General features: G+C 53.6%; 4 protein-coding genes across 6 annotated transcripts; 2 read left to right on the plus strand and 2 right to left on the minus strand.

Annotated features, from left to right (window-relative positions):
* Positions 1-303: 303 nt before the first annotated feature.
* Positions 304-3,038, plus strand: PSME1 (proteasome activator subunit 1). The gene is made up of 11 exons (XM_010600531.3): positions 304-423; positions 1,033-1,065; positions 1,216-1,278; positions 1,394-1,504; positions 1,583-1,628; positions 1,756-1,853; positions 2,077-2,145; positions 2,232-2,299; positions 2,411-2,465; positions 2,543-2,629; positions 2,812-3,038. Exons 1-11 carry the CDS (start codon positions 385-387, stop codon positions 2,890-2,892), a joined length of 750 nt encoding a protein of 249 aa, XP_010598833.1. The 5' UTR covers positions 304-384; the 3' UTR covers positions 2,893-3,038.
* Positions 3,039-3,087: 49 nt separating this feature from the next.
* Positions 3,088-5,344, minus strand: EMC9 (ER membrane protein complex subunit 9). Of its 2 annotated transcripts, XM_023540108.2 has the most exons (7): positions 5,227-5,344; positions 4,873-5,082; positions 4,655-4,731; positions 4,497-4,556; positions 3,602-3,671; positions 3,423-3,517; positions 3,088-3,268 (listed from the first exon to the last, which is right to left on the minus strand). In XM_023540108.2, the coding sequence occupies exons 2-7, from the start codon at positions 5,068-5,070 to the stop codon at positions 3,088-3,090; spliced, it is 681 nt and encodes a 226-aa protein (XP_023395876.1). In that variant the 5' UTR covers positions 5,071-5,082; positions 5,227-5,344. The 2 variants fall into 2 exon arrangements, with proteins under 2 accessions (XP_023395876.1, XP_003421046.1); XM_003420998.4 differs by lacking the exon at positions 4,497-4,556 and having other exon boundaries at positions 5,227-5,343.
* A 1,446-nt stretch (positions 5,345-6,790) lies between these two features.
* Positions 6,791-10,271, minus strand: PSME2 (proteasome activator subunit 2). The gene is made up of 11 exons (XM_003420958.4): positions 10,148-10,271; positions 9,792-9,824; positions 9,127-9,189; positions 8,821-8,907; positions 8,686-8,716; positions 8,501-8,598; positions 7,844-7,912; positions 7,625-7,692; positions 7,420-7,474; positions 7,026-7,112; positions 6,791-6,911 (listed from the first exon to the last, which is right to left on the minus strand). The coding sequence occupies exons 1-11, from the start codon at positions 10,193-10,195 to the stop codon at positions 6,831-6,833; spliced, it is 720 nt and encodes a 239-aa protein (XP_003421006.1). The 5' UTR covers positions 10,196-10,271; the 3' UTR covers positions 6,791-6,830.
* A 365-nt stretch (positions 10,272-10,636) lies between these two features.
* Positions 10,637-20,742, plus strand: RNF31 (ring finger protein 31). Of its 2 annotated transcripts, XM_010600532.3 has the most exons (21): positions 10,637-11,508; positions 11,595-11,741; positions 11,869-12,024; positions 12,232-12,291; positions 12,370-12,445; positions 12,686-12,863; positions 13,344-13,731; positions 13,893-14,192; positions 14,456-14,704; positions 14,813-14,998; positions 15,121-15,327; positions 16,682-16,855; positions 16,939-17,037; positions 17,129-17,218; positions 18,297-18,411; positions 18,527-18,645; positions 18,908-19,021; positions 19,170-19,227; positions 19,950-20,046; positions 20,338-20,506; positions 20,599-20,742. In XM_010600532.3, exons 1-21 carry the CDS (start codon positions 11,317-11,319, stop codon positions 20,650-20,652), a joined length of 3,228 nt encoding a protein of 1,075 aa, XP_010598834.1. In that variant the 5' UTR covers positions 10,637-11,316; the 3' UTR covers positions 20,653-20,742. The 2 variants fall into 2 exon arrangements, with proteins under 2 accessions (XP_010598834.1, XP_064148405.1); XM_064292335.1 differs by lacking the exons at positions 14,813-14,998; positions 15,121-15,327.
* The last annotated feature ends 312 nt before the right edge of the window (positions 20,743-21,054 follow it).

Consider the following 21,054-nt stretch of genomic DNA (forward strand, 5'->3'; position numbering starts at 1 on the left):
GGGGAGGGAGTAGGCCCGGGAGGAGGGGAGGTGGGAGGGGCGGGGCGGGGACGAGAGGAGGAGGGCGGGTGCAGGGAGGCGGGGCCGGGGGCGGGAAGGCGGGGCCGGGGGCGGGAAGGCGGGGCCGGGGGCGGGAAGGCGGGGCCTGGGGACTGGAAGGCGGGCCGGGCAAAGGAGGGTTGTGGAGGCTTCTCTCCGGCTGTAATGGGAGCAGCGCCTCCGCTGCCTTCCTCTCCTCCCCCGCCCCTGTCCTCTGTGGTCGGCCCCGCCTCCTTCAGTACCACCACTACCCAGGAAGGCGGTGCGGGCTGAGAGCTGCTTTCACTTTCCCTTCCCCGTGCCCACTACTCGCTCCACGCGCGGCGTAAGGCCCCCTCCCCAGCCATGGCCACACTCAGGGTCCAGCCTGAAGCCCAAGCCAAGGTGAGCGCAGCAGGTTAAAGGAAGGGCCCTTTAGGGAGGCGTGGCTCAAAGAGGCTGAGGGCAACCCTAACTAGCCTCCAGCCCCCGACACGAGTGAAGGTCAGTCGACCGAGGCCACGCACCCGGAGCACCTGAGCCCACGGGAGATCCTCCAGGCCTGCCTGCGGGAAGAGACGAGGCGACCGTGGTTCAGTGGGGTGAGGTGAAGCGGAGAGCTGGCGTAGCGGGGAAATCCGCTGGCCCGGGGCCGGGGCCACACACAGATGGGGTGCGGGACCTGCCCCTGCTACCTCGTGGCCTTCTCATCAAGTCCCCAAGTCCCATCCCACAGGGTGCTCATTCCTGCCCCAGTCGCAGGGGGCTCTCATACATGTCCTCTTCAGGGTGACCCAGGCAACCCGAGGGATCTGTTCCTACATGAACCACCCACTCTTCTCTGCCAGGAATGCTCTCACCCCCCTAATTGAGCCCCACGGGAATCCACTCCTCCACCACCCGGGTCCACCCCCACCCTTCCCCAGCTCCAGGCCCGATGCAATCCTAAAGAAACTGCTCTCAAATGAATTGGCCTTATAGCCAGGTTTCTGAAGGGTTGCCTATGCCCCACAGGTGAATGTGTTCCGGGAAGACCTGTGTGCCAAGGTAAGACCTGCCCCATCTGTACCCCCACTGGTCCCCAACTCCCACCGCTCAGCCCTCCCTCTCTTGCTGGGCAGCAGTGGCTCTGCATCACTGGCCAGGTGGGCCTTTGATTCTGACCTCTGCCTTCCCCCACTCCCACCTCACACACAGACAGAGAACCTGCTTGGGAGCTATTTCCCCAAGAAGATTTCTGAGTTGGATGCATTTCTAAAGGTACTGGGGCTGGGCAAGGGGCTAGAGAATAGGGGCCAAGGGGAGAGTGGGGGGGGGGTCAGAAAGAGGAAGTGAGGACACCCTTGCCTACAGCCCTCTTCTCACCCTGCACCAGGAGCCAGCTCTCAATGAAGCCAACCTGAGCAATCTGAAGGCTCCATTGGACATACCAGTGCCTGACCCAGTCAAGGAGAAAGAGAAGGAGGAGCGGAAGAAACAGCAGGAGGCAAGCTGGGGAGAGGGACCTGATCATGGGGAAAATCAACCTTAGGCCTGACTCTCATGAGCCCCTCTCTCGCTGCAGAAGGAAGACAAGGATGAAAAGAAAAAAGGGGAAGATGAAGACAAAGGTACTTGAAACAACGATGGTGGGAAGGGACTTGAGTCCCACTCCCCAAGAGCTTCTTGCTAAGGATCCCTCCCCTGTCCCCCTCACACAGGCCCAGATATGTTACTGACCCATTGCCTACTCCCCAGGTCCTCCCTGTGGCCCAGTGAGCTGCAATGAGAAGATCGTGGCCCTCTTGCAGCGCCTGAAGCCAGAGATCAAAGACGTCATTGAGCAGCTCAACCTGGTGAGCCCTCCCACTCCCACCTCAGGCTTTAGGTTGAACCCTTTGTCCTCCTTGGTTCCTCCCAGTTAGGGCATGACACTACTAGGTCTTAGCAGGAACAGCATAGCAAGTGAAGCCAGAAGTCCAGGCCCTGGGGCTCAGGATGAACCTATGACACCTCCACCCACCTTGTGGGAATTGGGTGGGGGACTGCTGTGACTTAGATGCCATTCCCTTGTCCCAGGTCACCACCTGGTTGCAGCTGCAGATACCACGGATTGAGGATGGGAACAACTTTGGAGTGGCTGTCCAGGTGAGCATGCTGCCCCATGTCCCTGCCTTTCCTTCCCCTCCAGTCTATATTTCCTTCTACTTTATCCTCTTGCTTGCTTTCTCCAGGAAAAGGTGTTTGAGCTGATGACCACCCTTCACACCAAGCTGGAAGGCTTCCACACCCAAATCTCCAAGTAAGTGATCACCCACCCACACCCACACGCATGCTCTGCTTTGGATTGGGGACAGAGGCCAGGGCTCATGCCACCTTCTCCCACTCTACACACTTCTTCCACTTCCCACAGGTATTTCTCTGAGCGGGGTGATGCAGTAACCAAAGCAGCCAAGCAACCCCATGTGGTAGGTAGCACAGGTCGGGATATACGGGGGGATGGACACACTTGGATGAAGTCAGGCTGACCCCAAGTCTCCCTCAGGGCGATTATCGGCAGCTGGTGCATGAGCTGGATGAGGCGGAGTACCGGGACATCCGTCTGAGGATCATGGAGATCCGCAATGCTTACGTGAGGAGGCGAGGGCAGCGCAGGGCAGGGGTGGGCAGAGGCAGCTTTCCCAGGCCACCCGCTCCCAGACCCTGCAGGCTGGGGGTAAAGGGTGACAAAGCGTGGCCTCTTCACAAGGCTGGAAATGGGGCACAGAGCGACTGGCACCTACAGCTGACCCCCACTCCTCCCTGGCCCTGTAGGCAGTGCTATATGACATCATCCTGAAGAACTTCGAAAAACTCAAGAAGCCCAGGGGAGAAACAAAGGGGATGATTTATTGAGGGCCTCTGCTCTCATTTTTGTGATGAGTGCAACAGAGACCCTCCTGCCTTTTATCGGGGACTCCAGACTTTCCCCCCATTTTTCTCCTGTTGAGGTTTCTCTCTCACCTTGCCATCTAGGCACAATAAATATAATCATACTGTTACCCATCAGCCCAAGTCTCTTTATTGGATCCTGGCCCCACTGACCCTGGCTCAAGCATTTTCATTAGTGGGATCAATCCACTGGGTGATTTGGGTATTCAGCTGCTGGTTGGTCCAGTCCTGCCGGATGTCATCAAGGTGTGAGTCAAAGTCCACAAGGTGCTGGTGGGCCCGGCCCTCCAGAAGTGCTCCTACCATCTGCCGCGACTCTTCCCAGTCCCTCCACATCACTCTGAAATAGTAACCACCATGGAAGTCAAACAGTAGGCGATGGGGCCAGATGCAGAACTTGGCAGAAGTTAGGTCTAGGGAAGGACTTTTGGGGCAGGACAGAGGGAACCCAGGAACTTTGGACTTCCAAGAAGTGGAGGGAGTAGGGCACTCACAAGTTCTTGTCTTTGGGGGCCCAGCGGAGACCATGGTTCTCCAGGACAATGACTGGGGGCACACGAGGTTGAGGCACCAGTTTCTGATTATCCAGCTGGTGGACAAGGACAAGCGAGTTTCAAAGATCCCACCCACGATGTTCTCTCCGACTCCCCCAACCCTGAATCCCAAGGCTCACCATGATGAGTACTGCATCAGGGAAGAATTCTGCAATTCGCCCAGCAATTTTCAAGGCCAGGGGCCCAGGGCTGTGTAGAGGAAAGATCAGAGGAATGAGGAACTGGCTGGACAGGCCCCATCATCTGAGCTGGGTCTCCCAGGTCTCTCAGATATGGGTGCAGTTGTGACCTTTCCTTGTAGCTGGGTAGGGGCTGGGGGTGGGGTTAGCTCAGTTTGATGTACAACTGCATGATGTTTGAATGCTATGATGGGAAACAGACACTGTTGGTGAGAATGAATATCAAAACTGCTTAATATACATGTACTGACCCAGAAATTTCACTTACAAAGAATCTACTATAATAATAAGACAGTGTATGGCTGCTAACCAAAAGGTCTGCAGTTGGAATCCACCAGCCGCTCCTTGGAAACCCTAGAGTGCAGTTCTACTGTCTTACAGGGTTGCTATGAGTTGTAATCCACTCGATGGCAATAGGTTTTTTTTTTTTTTTTGCTTTTTGTAATAGCAAAAAATTGGAAACCACCTCAATGCTTAATGTAAAGCACTAAATAAATTATAGACATTCATATGCATACACTATAGCTGTTAGGGTAAGGTAGATCTTGGTGTAGAGATGGAAAGATGTCATTTATTTATTATGCAGGGGAACAAATTACAAAACACTACAATCATTTGATCCATTTATATGATTGATAAATGTAATTATCTCTACCTATCTTATCTATATGTATATGATTTCCTTTTTATTAAGTTGCTGGTTGCATTTCCCCTCTGTTCGTTCAGTAATTGGGAGGCACTCTCATAAAGGAAGTGTTAACCTGTTCTTATTGATACACAGTTGTCCTCCCCACCCCACCCCACCCCCAGCTCCTCCAGAACACTGCTGTCTTACTCATCATTGTATTTCCTCACTCCAGTACCCAGCATAGTGCCAGATGTACAGACTCTGCTCCTAAGTGTTTAAGGAAGGAAAAATAGAAGGAATGACCTTGGCTCTCTTGACTCCCACCCCATAACCCTTTGCCTTCTGCTTTTGGCTACCCAACTCACCTCTGGTCGTCCAGAGCTGCATTGGCATGGTAGTACCCAGCCACCACCAGACCGCCCTGTGCACCCCACACATCCACCTGCCGTGGGAAAGGGGCCATCAGTAACTAAAGCGTGATGCCGGCCCTGTGGGTCCGCACTACCGCAAGGGGCCAGGAATGGGCTTGGGCTAGGGGTTTTGGGGGCATTCGCGGTAGTCGGTTGGCGTCCAGCGGCGGCACCTGGTTGAGGGCGACCTCCAGCATGACGGACAGGGCCAGGTGGCTGTGGAATAGGGGCACACAGTCTGTGAGGCACAGACATTCCCCGGTCCGCGGCGCCGGCGCCAGCAACAGCCCGTTGACAGCAGCGTGCGGGTACCGGGCGGCGTGCAGGCACATCTTCACGTAGGCCCGGGCTGAGATCTCCACCTCCCCCATGGCGAGAGGGGCCTGCCCGGGTACGAAGTAAGCCCAGTTAGTGCCGGTTCCCACGCCACCCTGCGAAGCCCCTAGCTCGTGTCCGCCCAGCTCCCTCCAGCACCCCGGCGCCCTCCTTGACTACCGACACCAACACCTTGGTACCCCTTCGCTTACGTTCGCCCGTGAAGCCGCCTCGGCTCGAAGGTAGCCCGAAGGCTCCCGGAGACCTCGACCCGGGTGCCCGCCCCCGGCCCTGCCCAGAAGGAGGTCCCGATTGCATCCCGCGGTACTGAGCCCCGCCTTCCCCCGCCCCCGGCGGGCGGATGCGGATCAGTGCCTTTTGCCAGTGTTCAGCGCCTGCTGCTCCAAGCCGGACCCGCGGCAAGAGTCCCGCCCATGTGGTGCTCTTTGATAGGCTTAGAGGTTCTCATTTTATCCAATCAGCGGCTTTTGCCTCCATCCAAACTGAAGTTTACAACAATAAACCATTAGTCGGCGCACTTATTGGCTAGGCTAGCCGACTTCCGCTCATGATTGCCGAATGGTTTTGTCTGTTACCTGTGCTGCCCGCCCCCACAAGCCCGGCGGAGCCAACCCGGTAAAGCCCGAGGCCCGCGCAAGATGTTCCGAAGCAGTGGTTTTTCAAACGTGCAGACGTAGCGGACCTCCTTGCTCCTGTTATGGAATGAGCGGATCTGGACTCCAGACTGACCCTGTCACTTACTTACGAGCCGTGTTACCCTCGAGACTACAGATTATCTGGCCCTTGGTTTCCTTAATGTAATACCAGTTGCCCATGGTGCTTTAAGAATTAAATGAGATAGCGTATGGGGACCGGTTTCCAAACTGTCAAGTACGAGGCAACATTATTATTCCATATTTAAAAACAAGATAAGACCCTGAATTACTGAACAATCCCATGGAGTTTATAGCAAAGACCACAGTAGAGGAACTCTTGCCTCTACCATCTGAACAGGGCTGAATCCTGAACCTAAACCAAAACCAAACCCGGTGCCGTAGGGTTGATTGCGACCCTACAGGACAAAGTAGAACTGCCCCATAGAGTTACCAGGGAGCGCCTGGCGGATTCAAACTGCCAACCCTTTGGTCAGCAGCTGTAGCACTTAACCACTATGCCACCAGGGTTTCGGAATCCTGAAAGGCAGAGATAAATACGGCAATTGGCTAATAAAGGGGAAAAAAAGGACCAAAAGAAAAATCCTATAGATCCATCCTTCCCATAACGCACCGTGTTGTAATTTCCTTCACTACAATGCCTTGGGAACTTTTTTCCCCTTTCCAGTGCTTGAGAAGGGGTTCAACTATTCACCCTTAATTCTCCCAGTGAAACCTCGATCCTCCTTCCAGTTTTGCTCAGTTTTCTTTGATGAGACCAATTCCTTCCTTCATTCTCCAACCACAGCCACAGAACTTTCCCCTTGTCTGTCCAAACCCTTATTATTCCTGTAAGGGTTTTGCCCAAATGCCATCTCTTCCGTGAAGCATTCATGAGACTCCTGGATGGAAATAACTTGTGAAATTCCATAAAGCAGGTTATCTGCATGGCTGTCATGGCATGTAATAGGTTCGCCCTGTTCTTTAGGACTCCTTTAGGACGGGCGTCTGATTCATGTTTGTCTTCCTGGCACCCTCTTCCCTCTATCACATATACACACAGTATTTAGACACAGGTGGCACTCAATAAATGCTTTCTGAATGAATGACAAGGACACACAACAGAAGTAATCCAGGTCATTTATTCCTTTCTAGCCCAGGGCTCAGTACATAGATGGCTTCTCTTCACCCTTTGGATTGACAATTTTCTCCAGGTTGCTGCTGATTATATGATAAAGCTCAGCCTAGGAAGAAAGCCAGAAGGGCAGCAGTCAGGTTCTTCTCCTCCCTTCCCCCGCTCCCCCCCTCCCCCCGGCCCACATCACATGCCTCCTCTTAGGGGCTCACTCCATACTCACATAGAAGGTCCTTAAGTCCAGCACCATGGCTCTGAGATCCCTATAGGCTGCCTCATCTCGCTCATGCACCAGGGCCCGGTAATCCATCTGGGATGTGGGAGGCAAAGTTGAGTCAGCATCCTAGGAGGCTGGGACATTAGTCTGGTTTCCTCATATAGGGAATAGGTAACTTGAGAATGAATCCCTTCTCCGCACCAAGAAACAGGATCCCACATGATCAAGCAGAGAAAAGGATCAAGGCTTTTGAAGCCCAAATCAGCTTTTCTAGAGAATGCTTTTGATTAGATGTCCTCTGCACTGGTAAGATCATAAATAAGACAAGGAAATCCACTCCCCCCTTTCCTTCGCACCTCCAGCCAGCCTCAGCTAAAAGGCTGGTGGACTATCCACTTACTACATGGGTCTCCTTGGAGGCCTTGGCCACTGCATCCCCACGTTCTGAGAAGTACCTGCCAGAAGCAAGGGAAGTAACCCCAGGAATGGGTGTTCAAGGAAATACACTCCCTCAGACCCTTCCCAAAGTCCCCCATTGTCCTGCTGGGACAGGACAGTCTTAAGACTCTCAAAGAAATGTTCCTGCAGCCCCCAGCTGCCCTCACTTGGAAATGGTTGTCTGGAAAGCTTCCACCTTGGTCTTGACTGCATTCACCCTCTCCAGCACTTTCTCCTGTGGTGACAAAAGATGAGGGTGGAAAGAAAACACCTCATTTCCTTTCTCCTTCACCAACCATCTCCTTCTTCCTCCTAACTCATGGCTAGATCCTATCCCTCTCCAAGTCTCTCCCCACTCTCAGTGCCCTCACTCACCCGTATCTTACCTGGATTGCCACCCCAAAATCATTTCCATCCTCAATCTTGGGAATCAGATGCTGGATCCATGTGATCACCTAGATTAAGAGGTATCATGTAGGAAGCATTCAACATACCTCGTGCCACTTCTTAAAAATAAAAAAAAAAAATTTTTTTTGATAGGTTATATTTAATTGAGTACTTACTATGTGCAGGCACTATGATATGTATTATTTATCTAATTTAGTCTTCACAGAAACCTTCAAGGCATACACACTTGCTATTCCCACTTAAAGGATGAGAAATCTGAGTCACAGTCTAAGTGACTTATTCAAGGTGACCACCTAGGTAAGTGATAAGTCAGGATGTGAATCCAGATAGTCTTTCTCTATGGCCTGAGTGCTTAAACCACTCATATATCATACCACTTCCACTGTGTACCTGGTACACCAGTATGTTCTGAGATGAGAAGTGGGTACAGCATAGTCTCTGACTTCAGGGCACCATTATGATACCACAGGTCTAGCAGAATGAGGAAGAGAACAAAGGGCATCTAAAACTAAGGCACAGAAAGACATTTCCTATTTTGGGACTAGTCCCTGAATAAAGGGCTTGCCTCTCTGAAGGAGGCCAGGGTCTGGCCTTGCTTATCTTCTCTTTCCTCTTCTCCGAGCTCCCAGACTTACCAGAATGCATTTCTCTTTGAGAGTCCAGACTTCTGGCTTAACTAGGGCAAGCAGGGCCAGCAGCTTCTCGTTTCCAGGGAGAAAGCCGCACTTAGGGGCTGTGAGAAACAGGAGATGGAGGACCCTTCTCATTTAGCAGTCAATATGCCATTTTCCACTTCCCTATCTACCCCTTCTTCTCTTACCTTCTTTTTTCTCCTGCTTATCTGTTTCCATCTAAGGCAAAATGGAGGAAAATCACTTTAGAAACCTCATGGAGGCTGGCGTGCCATCGTCTTTATTGGGTTTATGGTCCAATCCCTGCACCCTGAGTACCTCACCTCATCATCCTTGGGTGGGGGGTCTGGGATAGGGATGTCCAGTGGGGCCCGGAGGGAAGTCAGGTCAGTCACACTGAAGGAGTCTTCCTGCATAGAGCTCACTGTCAGAGGCTGCCCAGAGTCTTCCCTCCACTCATCCCACCCACCCTCTGCCTCCCAACCTAGGCTTAGGCCTCACACCATCCTAATGCTCCTACCCACCATTCACAACTGTTCTCTGGGTGCTGAGCCCAGTCATTGGCTAGAGAGGGTGAGCAGATGGAAGAGAGGCCACGGGATGAGGCAGGAAGGGCCCACACTACTCACTTTCAAGAGCTGATTCAGGTATACGATCTTCTGCGGCAAGAATGTGCAGAGGAATTCCTCAGCCTGTGGGTTACATGGCAAGGGTGGGGGCAATCACAGAAGGCGTTCAATGAGATTGAGAAGGAGGGCTGAAAGGACCCTTGGAAATCATTGAGTTCAAGACTTACAACTGAGGAAATGAAGCCCTGAAAAGGTAATGGACTTGCCAAGCTGGTTAAGTGGCTGAACCAAGGTTAACCAAACCAAAACCAAACTCATTGCCATGAAGTTAACTCTGACTCACAGAGACCCTATAGGACAGAGTAGAATGGCCCCATAGGGTTTCCAAGGAGTGGCTGGTGGCTTTGAACTGTAGACCTTTTGGTTTGCAGTGGTAGCCCTCAACCACTTCACCACTGAGGTTAGGACTAGGGTATTCTGGCTTTGGGGCCATGGCTTTTCCATCTACACCAAAAGAGGGGAGGGAAAGTGGCAGAAAGAGAGTAGAATCTTAAGAGGGATGAAATTAAAGGCAGAAATCAATAATTAGGAGCTCACTCTGGGTGAAGGCTTCATAAGGGAAGTAGTGCCCAGGTGTAGGGTGGGTTTGGGAGTCACTCTGAGGTTGTGACCCTCAAGTACTGGTTTAAGCTTCTGAGTCAAATCGCTTGAGTCCAGAGACTTACCTCCTGGAAGAGATTTTGCCTGAAGACATCCACCTGCAGAGAGCAGTTCAGGATGCTGGTTAAGTCTCAGTTGCCAAGAATAAGAAAGAGCCCACCACCCTCTCCCGCCAAAAGGGGTGCCCTCCCCTGTGACTCAGGCCTTTCCCACCAGCGGCCAGTTCTTCCTGGGAGCCCCTGGCTCAGTGCAGGCTGGCCAAAGGCCAGGAATCTGGGAATCCCCAGACAGAAGTGAAAGCACGAAAGTGAGGGACTGAGGAAGTTCTCTGGCGTGGCCTTGGTCCTCCGGAGCATCCAGCTTTGCCTCCACCCAAGCGGGCTTCGCGGCCCCTTCCTGGCCTTCCCGGTCCCCCCATTACCTGTTTGCGGGCCTCCCCGCTCAGGCGTACCCCACAAGGCTTGGCCATGCTCCTCCAGTTGCAAGGTCTTCGGTCTCCCGGCTCGCCGCCTGGGCTTTCGCTTTCACTCCCCAGGTCCAGGCCCGCCCCCCTCAGCCCCGCCCCCGTCGTTCTTTCCCCCAACCCCCGGCGGACCGCATACTGAAGGACGCCCCTCAGCCATTCCCCGCCAGAAGCGGCTAGGGGAGGCGGTGCTGGCTCGGTCACAAGCCTAGGGGCTGTCCGAGGGAGGGGCTAGGGCTAGTGGGACTGGGGAGACTGGAACGGGGGCTGTCCCTCGGAGGGGGGCGGGGCTTGCAGCGAGGGGCAAGGGCAGTCCAGAAGCACAGGGTTGGGGCAAGAGGGGCGGGGAAGTGGGACAGAGCCTGTCTAGAGGTGGGGCTCCCCGAAGAAGGATGGGCCGCGGGGAAGGGGCGGAGAGGGGTCAGAGCAGGAGGGAAGGGTAGTAGGAGGGAGGGTCTGCTGCGGGAAAGGGCTATACAGACAGGGCAGGGAGACGGCAAGGGGCTTCCCCCAGGAAAACACCCAGCCTTCAGGACAGACGGGAGAGGGGCGGGACTCGCATGAGCCCGGCTAGGGCCGGCCGGAGTCAGGTCCCCAGCGGAGGAGGACTTTCCCGATGGGGACAGGCGCCTGGCTGACTGGTCGAGAGAGAGAGACAGAGGAACTGAGGGAAAGGGGCCAACCACGCACCACAGGCTGTCCGGGAAGAGGCGGAACCCGTCTGGAAAAAGACAGAGGAAAAGCTCCTGAAAGGGGCTTAAAAAGAAAAAAAAATTGGAAAGTGCTGGGGGAGGAACCAGGGGCCATTTGCTCTCCTCATTGGCTGGAACCCTTGCCGTGGCCACGCCCCTATATTCCTAACCTCCCCCCGTGACCTTGAGCCCCTCCCCTTCCCCTGAAACCTGCTGGCAGTCCCACCCTTTTTCCTAGTACTTCCTGTTGCCGGCTAACCCTGGCCTGGGGTCGGGGGCCGAACGGTGACCGTGGCTTGAGTGACCTTGAGCGGCCGCGCGAATCGGAACGGACCGCAAAGCGGGACGCCAGGCAGGAGCGGCAGCGCTTGGCCCGGGCGCAGCCTGCGCTGCATTCCGGCGGGCGACGGGGCTGGGGCTGACTCCTTTCTCAGGATGCCGGGGGAGGAGGAGGAGCGGGCCTTCCTGGAGGCGCGCGAGGAACTGGCGAGCGCTCTGCGGAGGGATTCCGGGCAGACGTTTTCCCTGGAGCAGCTCCGGCCTCTACTGACCACCTCTCTGCCGCCGGCCGCCCGCTACCTGCAGCTAGACGCTGCACGCCTGGTCCGATGCAACGCTCATGGGGAGGTGAGACCCAGCCTCGCTCGGGAGGAGGACATAGGGTCTGGGGCTGGGGCCAGGCTCATCGGTCTCTGCTCTCTGACTGCTTCCAGCCCCGCCACTACCTCAGCCGCCTCTCCACGGCCCTGAACATCCTGGAGAAATATGGCCGAAACCTGCTCAACCCTCAGCGGCCCCGGTACTGGCGCGGGGTCAAGTTTAATAACCCTGTCTTTCGCAGTACGGTGGATGCTGTGCAGGTGAAACCCCTGGGCCTTGGGAGAGATGGGGACTGGGTCAGGCCGAGACTGCTGAATCGGGAGGGGTCCAGCCCTTTTGGGAGAGGGAGCCTGCTGGGTGGTGACTTTGGTTGTGAATGTGTGACAGGGGGGCCGAGATGTGCTGCGATTGTATGGCTACACGGAGGAGCATCGAGATGGGCTGAGCTTCCCCGAGGGGCAGGAGGAGCCAGATGAGCACCAGGTTGCTGCAGTCACACTGGAAGTACTGCTGCTTCGGACCGAGCTCAGCCTGCTGATGGAGGTGAGGTTCTCAAGTCCTGAGGACTCAGCCAGCCTAACGCAGAAGCCAATCTGGGGAACCCCATGCTGCTGAGACATGGGCATATTCCCCACAGCAACCTGGTAGCTCCCCACACTGTTCTTGCTCCTGTAAATGTTGGGGGACTGGGCTTAGAGGAGGGCTTTGTTCAGCGGTTCTCGGTGAGAACTCCTTTTGTCTTGTTTTCAGAATACCCACCCACAACAGCAGGCACTGGAGCAGCTGCTGAAAGACAAGGTTGAAGACAACGTAAGGAAGGAAGGGAGCCGGGGTTGTGGGACTCTCTGTCCTCAAACACTTGCCCATTCTCTGCCACTCCTTCCTCAGATGCTGCAGCTTTCGGAGTTTACCCCCCTACTGAGAGAGATTGCGCCTGGACCCCTCACCACACCCTCAGCCCCAGGTATTCTTGTAGGTTTGTGGGAAGGAGGGGATAGTAGACCCCATCCGTTGAAGGAAATTTGGGGCCTTTTTATATCTTTCTTGGGTATCTTTGTTTCTTTCCTTAAGGAGATAAAAATTGTTTTCTTGGGTCCAGACATATTGAAAAATAGTCTTGGGACTTGTCTCCTCTCTTGCAACAGATTCAGACGTAACCTGGTCTTTTTCAGAAATATGTTCTACTCTTTCTCCCGTCTTCCAGGCTCCTCTCCTGGCCCCTGCTTCCTCTGTGGTTCTGCCCCAGGCACACTGTACTGTCCAGCCTGTAAACAGATCTTGTGCTCAGCCTGTGATTCTCTCTTCCACGGGCACCCATCCCGTGCCCATCACTTCCGCCAGACCCTGCCTGGGACCCTCCATGCCACCACCCTGATCCCCAGGTGACAGGCCTTTTGTTTTGGTTGGGAGTGAAGCTGAGAGAACTTAAGGGTGAAGGTCACTTGACTACCCCATGCTAGTTTCTGTGCGAAAGACTATAACGAGGGCAAGCAGCCAGTCACTGCCCTCAAAGTAGTTATAGATAACATGCATCAAGCAAGTAGTGGTCATAGAAAATAGACTATGGTGTGCAAATAGGTAGCAGGAGGATGCAGCCTAGTTAGAAGGGTTCGCTCAATCAGTCATGAGTTTTCAAGTAACTAGAATGAGTCAAGCATGTATAGGGATGTCTCTCAGGAAGAAGTGAGCTTTAGGTTCTCACTTTAACATTGGACAGGCTGTGGGTATGGAAGTGTTCCAGGCAGAGAGAACAATATGTATGAAGCCCAGAGCCATGTATCGTTCTGTGAGGAATGGGGGATACCCAGGAGCGAGGATCCCAGATCTCATTTCAGCAGGCCATGTTTGCTTTTCCATTACAGCTTGTCTGCCCAAGCCCTACCACGGCCCCAGTCGACCTCTCTGCTGGCCCTGGGAGACAGCGCTCTTCTTTCCCCTGATCCTGCAAGTGCCCGTCTGCCCTGGCACTGTGCTGCCTGTACCATGCAAAATAAGCCTTGGGCAGTGCTTTGTTTGGCCTGTGATCGGCCCCGAGGCTGTAAGGGGTTGGGGCTGGGGGTTGAGGGTCCCCAAAGAGCTGGGGGCCCAGATCCGGAGCTTGCACGGGGCCGGTGGGCCTGCCAGAGCTGCACCTTTGAGAATGAGTCAGCAGCTGTGCTGTGTGCCGTATGTGAGCGACCTCGGCTGGCCCAGCCTCCCAGCTTGGTGGTGGATTCCCACGATGTTGGCATTTGCCTGCAGCCCCTTCAGGTAACCTGTTCCTGCCGTCCTACCTCTTTATTTGTACCTGTTATCTCAGACCATTCACTTCCTCCCCATCCCATTTTTCTTCAGCTCCCTGTGTCTTCTCCCAGTTCCCTGTGTTTCCATCTTGAGCCTCAGCCAGCCAGTCAACGGGGTGATTCTCTCAGTCTTCCCAGCAGGGGGAAACTTTGCTGTCCTCTTCCAAGACTCAACTTTGGTCCTGTATCCATTGTACCTTCTGCAACTCGGGCCCTGGCTTGGTGTGTGCTATGTGCAACCGGACCAGCAGTCCCGGCCCAGCCCAGCCCACCCCCCAGCCCCATGCCAGCTCTTTGGAAGAGAGACATCCTGAGCCAGGGCCCCCGCGACGCCTCAGTGCCCCCCTACCCAGCTCCTGTGGGGACTCTGAGAAGCAGCGCCAAGACAAGATGCAAGAGGAAGGTCTCCAGCTAGTGATGATGATCCGGGTGAGGATGGGGCCTGGGATGAGGCCGGACTGAGCTGGTGGGAAAAGGAAGAGGCTGCAGTTAATAATAAGAGTCCTTGTAAAACGTGTCCTTGCTGCCAGTAATTGCTGCTTATTAAATGCTCCTTCGTGTCAGATATCGTTCTGTGTACCGGTGACATGATCCATGCATCTGAGCTCAGCCACTGTTGGCATCTTGGTTTGGGCCAGCGTGAAGGTTGCCGTTCCTAATGGACCCTTTGTCTGGGTGGGGCTGTGCTCTAGGAAGGGGAAGCCTCAGGCGCCTGTCCAGAGGAGATCTTCTCGGCTCTGCAGTACTCAGGCACCGAGGTGCCCCTACAGTGGTTGCGCTCAGAGCTGCCCTATGTTCTGGAGATGGTGGCTGAATTGGCTAGACAGCGGGACGAAGGGCTGGGTGCCTTTTCCTGTCAGGAGGCCCGGAAAGCCTGGCTGGATCGTCATGGCAACCTTGATGAAGCTGTGGAAGAGTGTGTGAGGGCCCGACGGAGGAAGGTACTAGCTGTGCCGGAACTGGGACAGGGGTGAGGGTCAAAGGTCTTGGCATGTCTGACATTCTCCTTTGCTTGCTTTTCACTTTTTATGTCGTCTCCCAATTTGTAGGTGAAAGAGCTCCAGTCCTTGGGCTTTGGGCCTAAGGAAGGGTCTCTGCAGGCATTGTTCCAGCATGGGGGTGATGTGGCACGGGCCCTGACTGAGCTACAGCGCCAGCGCCTCGAGCCCTTCCACCAGCGCCTCTGGGACAGTGGTCCCGAGCTCACCCCTTCCTGGGATGGGCCAGATAAGCAGGTGCTAGGAGGAGGGAAGGAGCCCAAGAGCCCACTTACAGGGGCAGGGGTTAAGGCTGAGGGGAAGGGCCCCTGGGCTCTGACAGCCACTTCTCTCCTTCTCTACGTGCAATCACATTGCAGAGTCTGATCAGGCGGTTGTTGGCAGTCTATGCACTCCCCAGCTGGGGCCGGGCAGAGCTGGCGCTGTCGCTGCTGCAGGAGACTCCAAGGAACTATGAGTTGGGGGACGTGGTGGAAGCTGTGAGGCACAGCCATGACCGGGCCTTTCTGCGCCGCTTGCTGGCCCAGGAGTGTGCTGTGTGCGGCTGGGCCCTACCCCGTAACCGGGTAACCTTCTCTCTGCTGTACCTGGTCTTAGACTTATTCCATTCCCCTTAGACTCTCAGCCGACACCAGCCCCTTGCCTCTGGCTCTGTCCTCTGGTCTGTAGTTGGTCCATGTACCCTTGAAGTCTTCTGGAAAGGGGTGGACCCTCTCCTTTTCCCCCGCCCCCCTCCGTTTTTTAATATTCTGTCTTAGAAATTTTCAAACATAACAAAATTCTTCATACCTCTTCTCTCCAAAGGTATTCATCACCAAGCTTCAACAGTTATCAGTGCATAGCCAATTTTTATGTCATCTACACCCACACCTTGAGAATAATTCTGAAGCAAATCGCAGGCATCATATAATTTATTTACTTATAAGTATTTCAGTGTATGTCTCTAAAAGATAAACTCTAAAACATAGCCACAGTACTGTTGTCATACCAAGAAACAATTAACAGTAATCTTTCGATATCATCAGATATTGAATCGGTAGAAACAAATGCAGTCCTATCTAGTTAGGCAGGCTCTGTTGGGTTTTTTTTCTTTTTTTTAAATAATTGTAGATTCACAGGAAGTTCCAAAAAGAGTCTCGTTTATTCTTTATCCAGCTTTTCTCAACAGTGACGTATAATTATAGTGCAACATCAAGGCCAAGATGTTGACATTGGTACAGCGTTGTTTAGGTTTCAGATCTTGTTCGGTTTTCACAATTGTTTACGTGCGTTTACTTGTGTGTGTGTTCTATGCAATTTTATCTCATGTATAGATTCATGTGACCACTGCCACAATCAAGAGACAGAGAACAGTTCTATCACCACAGGAGCAATCTCATGCTGCCTCTTTATGTTTGTTACCAACCCCCCGTCCCTGTTCCCTGCAGCCACTTATCTGTATTCCAACTCTATAGTTTTGTCATTTCAAGGATATTGTTCATAAGTTTGTTTTTAATTGAATGTGAATGCCTTTAGAGGTGGGACATGCACTCTTCCATCTACCTTAGGTTTCACCGTTATCTGTGTTCCTCCACCTGGACTATGTTCACACATTTAGGTTACCGGCCTGGCACCCGTTGGCATTTGAGGTTGCTAGGAGCCCTGATGGCATAGTGGTTAAGAGCTTGGCTGCTAACCAAAAGGTCAACAGTTCAAATCCACCAGCTGCTCTTTCGAAACCCTATGGGGCAGTTCTGCTCTGACCTTTAGCATTGCCATGAGTCAGAACCGATTCATTGGCACCTAGCAACCTAACAGCAACAGTCCTGCCCAGTTGTTAGTTAGAGCCTGATGCCTCAGTAGACACCTGGCTGCTGCTTCTTCCCCAGCCTGGCAGCAGAAGCATCTGACCCCCTTCTCTCCTCCCATCTTCCCCCTTAGATGCAGGCCCTGACTTCCTGTGAGTGCACCATCTGTCCTGACTGCTTCCGCCAGCACTTCACCATCGCTTTGAAGGAGAAGCACATCACAGACATGGCGTGTCCTGCCTGTGGCCGCCCGGACCTCACCGATGACACACAATTGCTCAGCTACTTCTCTACCCTTGACATCCAGGTACTGCAACCCCTAGGGCTCAGGGTCCCCTGTGCTTTGGACAAGTGCCCCACCCACCCACCACCCCTGCATCCTATTCCCAGCTTCGGGAGAGTCTAGAGCCAGACGCCTATGCATTGTTCCACAAGAAGCTGACTGAGGGCGTGCTGATGCGGGACCCCAAGTTCTTGTGGTGTGCTCAGGTAAGTGGCCTGCCCAGGGGAGCTGACTGTGGAGAGCCAGGAGATGGTGACAGATCAGGCCTCAGGTGTCTTTATGCTCTTGCACCCACAGTGCTCCTTTGGCTTTATCTATGAGCGGGAACAGCTAGAGGCAACATGTCCCCAGTGTCAGCAGACCTTCTGCGTGCGCTGCAAGCGCCAGGTGAGGGCATATTCCTCATTTCAGAGATTCTTGCTTAGCTACTGCCACGTACTGTGTTAGACTCTGGGGGCATATTGGAGAACAAAACGGACAGAATCTTTTCACTCAAAGGGCTTACAGACTAGTTAGACAGGCTAAAAAAAAAAAGGGGGGAAGAGAGAACAGAAGGAGAGAAAAAAAGAAGAGAAGGAGGAGGAAATAATTATACCTAGACTCAAAGGCAATGGGTATAAGTTCTGTAAGGAAAACAAGTAGGAATCTGAGATAAGGAGTAACAGAATGGACCTGCTTAGGATAGAGAGGTCAGACAACCCTTCTCTAAAATGGTTTCATTTAAGCCCAGGCCTGAAGGTTAAGAAGAAGCCAGCCACGCAAAGAGTATTTGGGACAGAAAGAACAACACACAGAAAGTCCAGAGCCAGAAAATAAGTGTCGTGTGCTAGAGCTTTGCGAGCAAGGGTGAGGGTGGCAGGAGACTGGAAAGGAGGTAGCTATGAGGTCAGGAGAGGCCTTGAGGCCATCGAGGAAGGTGTTTGCTTTCATTCTGAGGCTGAGCAAGGGGTGATGCTGTCTCATTTATCCTTTAAAAGGCCGACTTCAGTACCAAAGCAATTCATTTACGTTATGAAATAATATTAAAACGAGCACCTGAGACCCTACTGCTAAACCTCAAAACTGGGATATTACCAGTATCACTGGGTCTACTGATTTCATTTTTAAAGGCCATTTGGCTGCGGTGGGAGCATGGACTGTAGAGGAGCAGCAGCAGAAACCAGGAGACTGGTAGTCTAGGCAGGACCTAATCATGGCCTGGGGTAAGATGGTAGCAGCAGGGATAAAGAAAAGGGGGCAGGATTGAGATAGGTGTGGGTGGTAGAACAACCAGACTTGTTCATCAATATGGGATGTTTGAAGGAATGAAAGAATCCAGGATGGGTCCTTAGTTTTGGATTTCAGCAAACAGTGGATGGTGGTGACAAACCAAGTTGGGTAGCGCTGGATGTGAATAGAGGGGCCAGCAAAAAGGACTGGGGCCTGGGTTTGAGCCTCCATGTGAAACCTGCTTTCCTTCTGGCAGTGGGAAGAGCAGCACCGAGGCCGGAGCTGTGAGGATTTCCAGAACTGGAAACGCACCAATGACCCAGAATACCAGGCGCAGGGCCTGGCCATGTATCTTCAGGAAAATGGAATTGGTAAGGTTGCCCCGCTTGGCCTATTTGCGCAGTAGTCTATCATCGTCCACAGCTCTCTCCTTGAGGGCCTAGAGGAGCGACGGCAGTGCCCGCTCTGACCCCCCATCCCTTGCAGACTGCCCCAAGTGCAAGTTCTCGTACGCACTGGCCCGAGGAGGCTGCATGCACTTTCACTGCACCCAGTGCCGCCACCAGTTCTGCAGCGGCTGCTACAATGCCTTTTACGCCAAGAATGTGAGCCCAGAGGGGACGGAAGGGATAGAAGGGTAGGGGGCTGACATTGGGTTTGAGGGGCAGAGGCTATTGAGGACGGGCTCAGGGGAAGAGAAGGGGAGGTCAATAGGGTGTAAAGCACCTCTCTTTACCCTTCCCCTGCTTGGTCCAGACCTTCCAACGTCTCCATCTTCTCCGACCCCTACAACTCAGGCAGGGCTCCGGAGACGTCAGGACCCCAATAGTCTCCAACTCTCCTCTCTCCCATCTGGGTTTCCTCTAGAAATGTCCAGACCCTAACTGCCGTGTAAAAAAGTCCCTGCATGGCCACCATCCTCGTGACTGCCTTTTCTACCTGCGGGACTGGACTCCTCTCCGGCTCCAGAAGCTGCTACAGGTCAGGGATGGCCAGCCTGGCTGGCTTTGCAGATTACCCTGGAGAAGGAGGCAGGGTCCAGGGTGGGCTAGAAGGGAAAAGGCTAGGAAACCCAGCAGGAGCTGCCATCAGGGATATAATGCCCGTCTGTCTCTCTGTTCTTTCTCAGGACAATACCATCATGTTTAATACAGAGCCTCCCGCTGGGGCCAGGGCAGTTCCTGGAGGTAAGCCTTTGTTAAGGGGAGCTGGTGTGCTGGGCCCCTACAGTGTGGCTGGAGTAAAGGGGGGGCTTAGATCTGGGAGCAGACCTGGGCTCAAAGCCTGTCTTTTGCTTACTTCTTTTGTGCCTTTGGGCAAGTTAATTAATGTCCTCTGTAAAATGGGGTAATATCCACCTTTCATCTAAGCTATTTCATACAACATTAAAGTACCTGGTATCCATGAGGTCCTCAGTACTAATCCTTTCTTTCATTCCCAAATGATAATGATTCATTAATTAACTCAGTTAGCATTTAATGAATTCTGCTAGTTGCAGGGTGCTATTTTAAGTTCTGTGAGGGCTATAGGAAGATGTTATATATGGTTCTAACCTACCCTGCCCCCTTACCATCTAGATAGAGGTAAGGCCCTTACAGAATAAGTTAACTACACAAGAGCTAAATAACAACAAAAAGAGCTGTTTCAAGGGAGTATGTGATTATGGGTCAAAACCCAGCTTGAATAAGAGCAGAGACAATGGGGTCCCTACTTCTGTATCAGAGTTGGTCTGCAGCTGATGACATCTCTAAGCATCCCACCACCACCACTGTTAGGGGTGGGGTTCTTGTCCTCATTCCCACCCCGCTGGAGGCCACCTCCCCATGCCTCCATGGACATCCCATTTCTGGGGCTTTTGGGGTTATTAACTTCCTCCCAACAAGAGGTCCCTTCTTTTCCTTACCCTTAGGTGGCTGCCGCGTGATGGAGCAGAAGGAGGTTCCCAATGGGTTCAAGGACGAAGCTTGTGGCAAGGAGACCCCAGCCGGCTATGCCGGCCTCTGCCAGTGAGTGCCAGGCAGGGCATGCAGCATGGTGTTGGGGAGGGGGGCTGGGAGTGGTGAGGGTATGTACGGCAGTAAAGGGGGTCAGTGGGAGCAGTAGGTCCTGAAGGGAGTGGGAGGAAGGGGTCTCTGGGCAAGGGCTTAGGTAGTAGCAGGCAGTGTGCACAGGTGTGCAGTAGGCAAGGGTTACCTTTGTATTCACCTGAGTATGCCAGTGCCCAGTAAAGTGCCAGGCATGCTTAGGAAATATTGGCCCAATGAAAGAAAAAATACTTTGCCCCCTCATCGCCCCAGGGCACACTACAAAGAGTATCTTGTGAGCCTCATCAATGCCCACTCACTGGACCCAGCCACCCTGTATGAGGTGGAGGAGCTGGAGACGGCCACTGAACGCTACCTGCATGTGCGCCCCCAGCCTTTGCCTGGAGAGGATGCTCCTGCCTACCACGCTCGCCTGTTACAGGTAGAGTCTCCACCCAGCCTCACCTTTGAGCCCACCCTCTAGCCGATGTCTGAGCGCAGGCTGCCAGGGTTCCCATTTTCTCTCTCCTGCAGAAGCTGACAGAAGAAGTGCCCTTGGGACAGAGTATCCCCCGCAGGAGGAAGTAGCTGAGGACAGCGGCCCTGCAGAGGGCCCCATGGCCCAAATCCCTCAGGAACATCTCCAGCACCAATAAAGAGGCATCTCCTTGCCCAGGCTTCTTGGTGGTCCTTCTTCCTGGCCCCACCATCTAGGGGCACCAGGGAAAGGGGGGGTGAACAGAGCTTTTCTGGAAATTCTCCTGCATCCGCCCACCAGACCCTCCCTGGACTCAAGGCCAGGAAGGAATTGGCACTATGGATGGGCATGGGAGGCCTTCCGCATCCATCATCTGTCCTAGGCCCCCTCCCTTCCTGCCATGGTCTTCTTTTCATCAAATTCATTCGCCTGATCTTTGAGCTCACCTAACACCAAGGGGGCACTGTAGGGGAACACAGATGCACAGACTACACAGCAACCCAGAGGCCCCA

This window comes from Loxodonta africana, chromosome 10 (assembly GCF_030014295.1).
Source record: "Loxodonta africana isolate mLoxAfr1 chromosome 10, mLoxAfr1.hap2, whole genome shotgun sequence".
Classification (NCBI taxonomy): Eukaryota; Metazoa; Chordata; class Mammalia; order Proboscidea; family Elephantidae; genus Loxodonta; species Loxodonta africana.

Bases quoted from the DNA above. Each gene is read 5' to 3' on its own strand.
- PSME1 (XM_010600531.3), top strand. From the start codon at position 385: ATGGCCACACTCAGGGTCCAGCCTGAAGCCCAAGCCAAG. The intron at 424-1,032 runs GTGAGCGCAGCA...TATGCCCCACAG, and splicing joins AGCCTGAAGCCCAAGCCAAG to GTGAATGTGTTCCGGGAAGA. The intron at 2,466-2,542 runs GTAGGTAGCACA...AGTCTCCCTCAG, and splicing joins CAGCCAAGCAACCCCATGTG to GGCGATTATCGGCAGCTGGT.
- EMC9 (XM_023540108.2), bottom strand. From the start codon at position 5,070: ATGGGGGAGGTGGAGATCTCAGCCCGGGCCTACGTGAAGATGTGCCTG. The intron at 3,518-3,601 runs GTGAGCCTTGGG...CTTGTCCACCAG, and splicing joins CTGATGCAGTACTCATCATG to CTGGATAATCAGAAACTGGT. The intron at 3,269-3,422 runs GTGAGTGCCCTA...TTACTATTTCAG, and splicing joins GCCCCCAAAGACAAGAACTT to AGTGATGTGGAGGGACTGGG.
- PSME2 (XM_003420958.4), bottom strand. From the start codon at position 10,195: ATGGCCAAGCCTTGTGGGGTACGCCTGAGCGGGGAGGCCCGCAAACAG. The intron at 9,190-9,791 runs GTAAGTCTCTGG...TGTAACCCACAG, and splicing joins GGCAAAATCTCTTCCAGGAG to GCTGAGGAATTCCTCTGCAC. The intron at 7,693-7,843 runs GTAAGATACGGG...TTGTCACCACAG, and splicing joins ATTTTGGGGTGGCAATCCAG to GAGAAAGTGCTGGAGAGGGT.
- RNF31 (XM_010600532.3), top strand. From the start codon at position 11,317: ATGCCGGGGGAGGAGGAGGAGCGGGCCTTCCTGGAGGCGCGCGAGGAA. The intron at 12,025-12,231 runs GTGAGGTTCTCA...TCTTGTTTTCAG, and splicing joins AGCTCAGCCTGCTGATGGAG to AATACCCACCCACAACAGCA. The intron at 17,038-17,128 runs GTAAGTGGCCTG...TTGCACCCACAG, and splicing joins AGTTCTTGTGGTGTGCTCAG to TGCTCCTTTGGCTTTATCTA.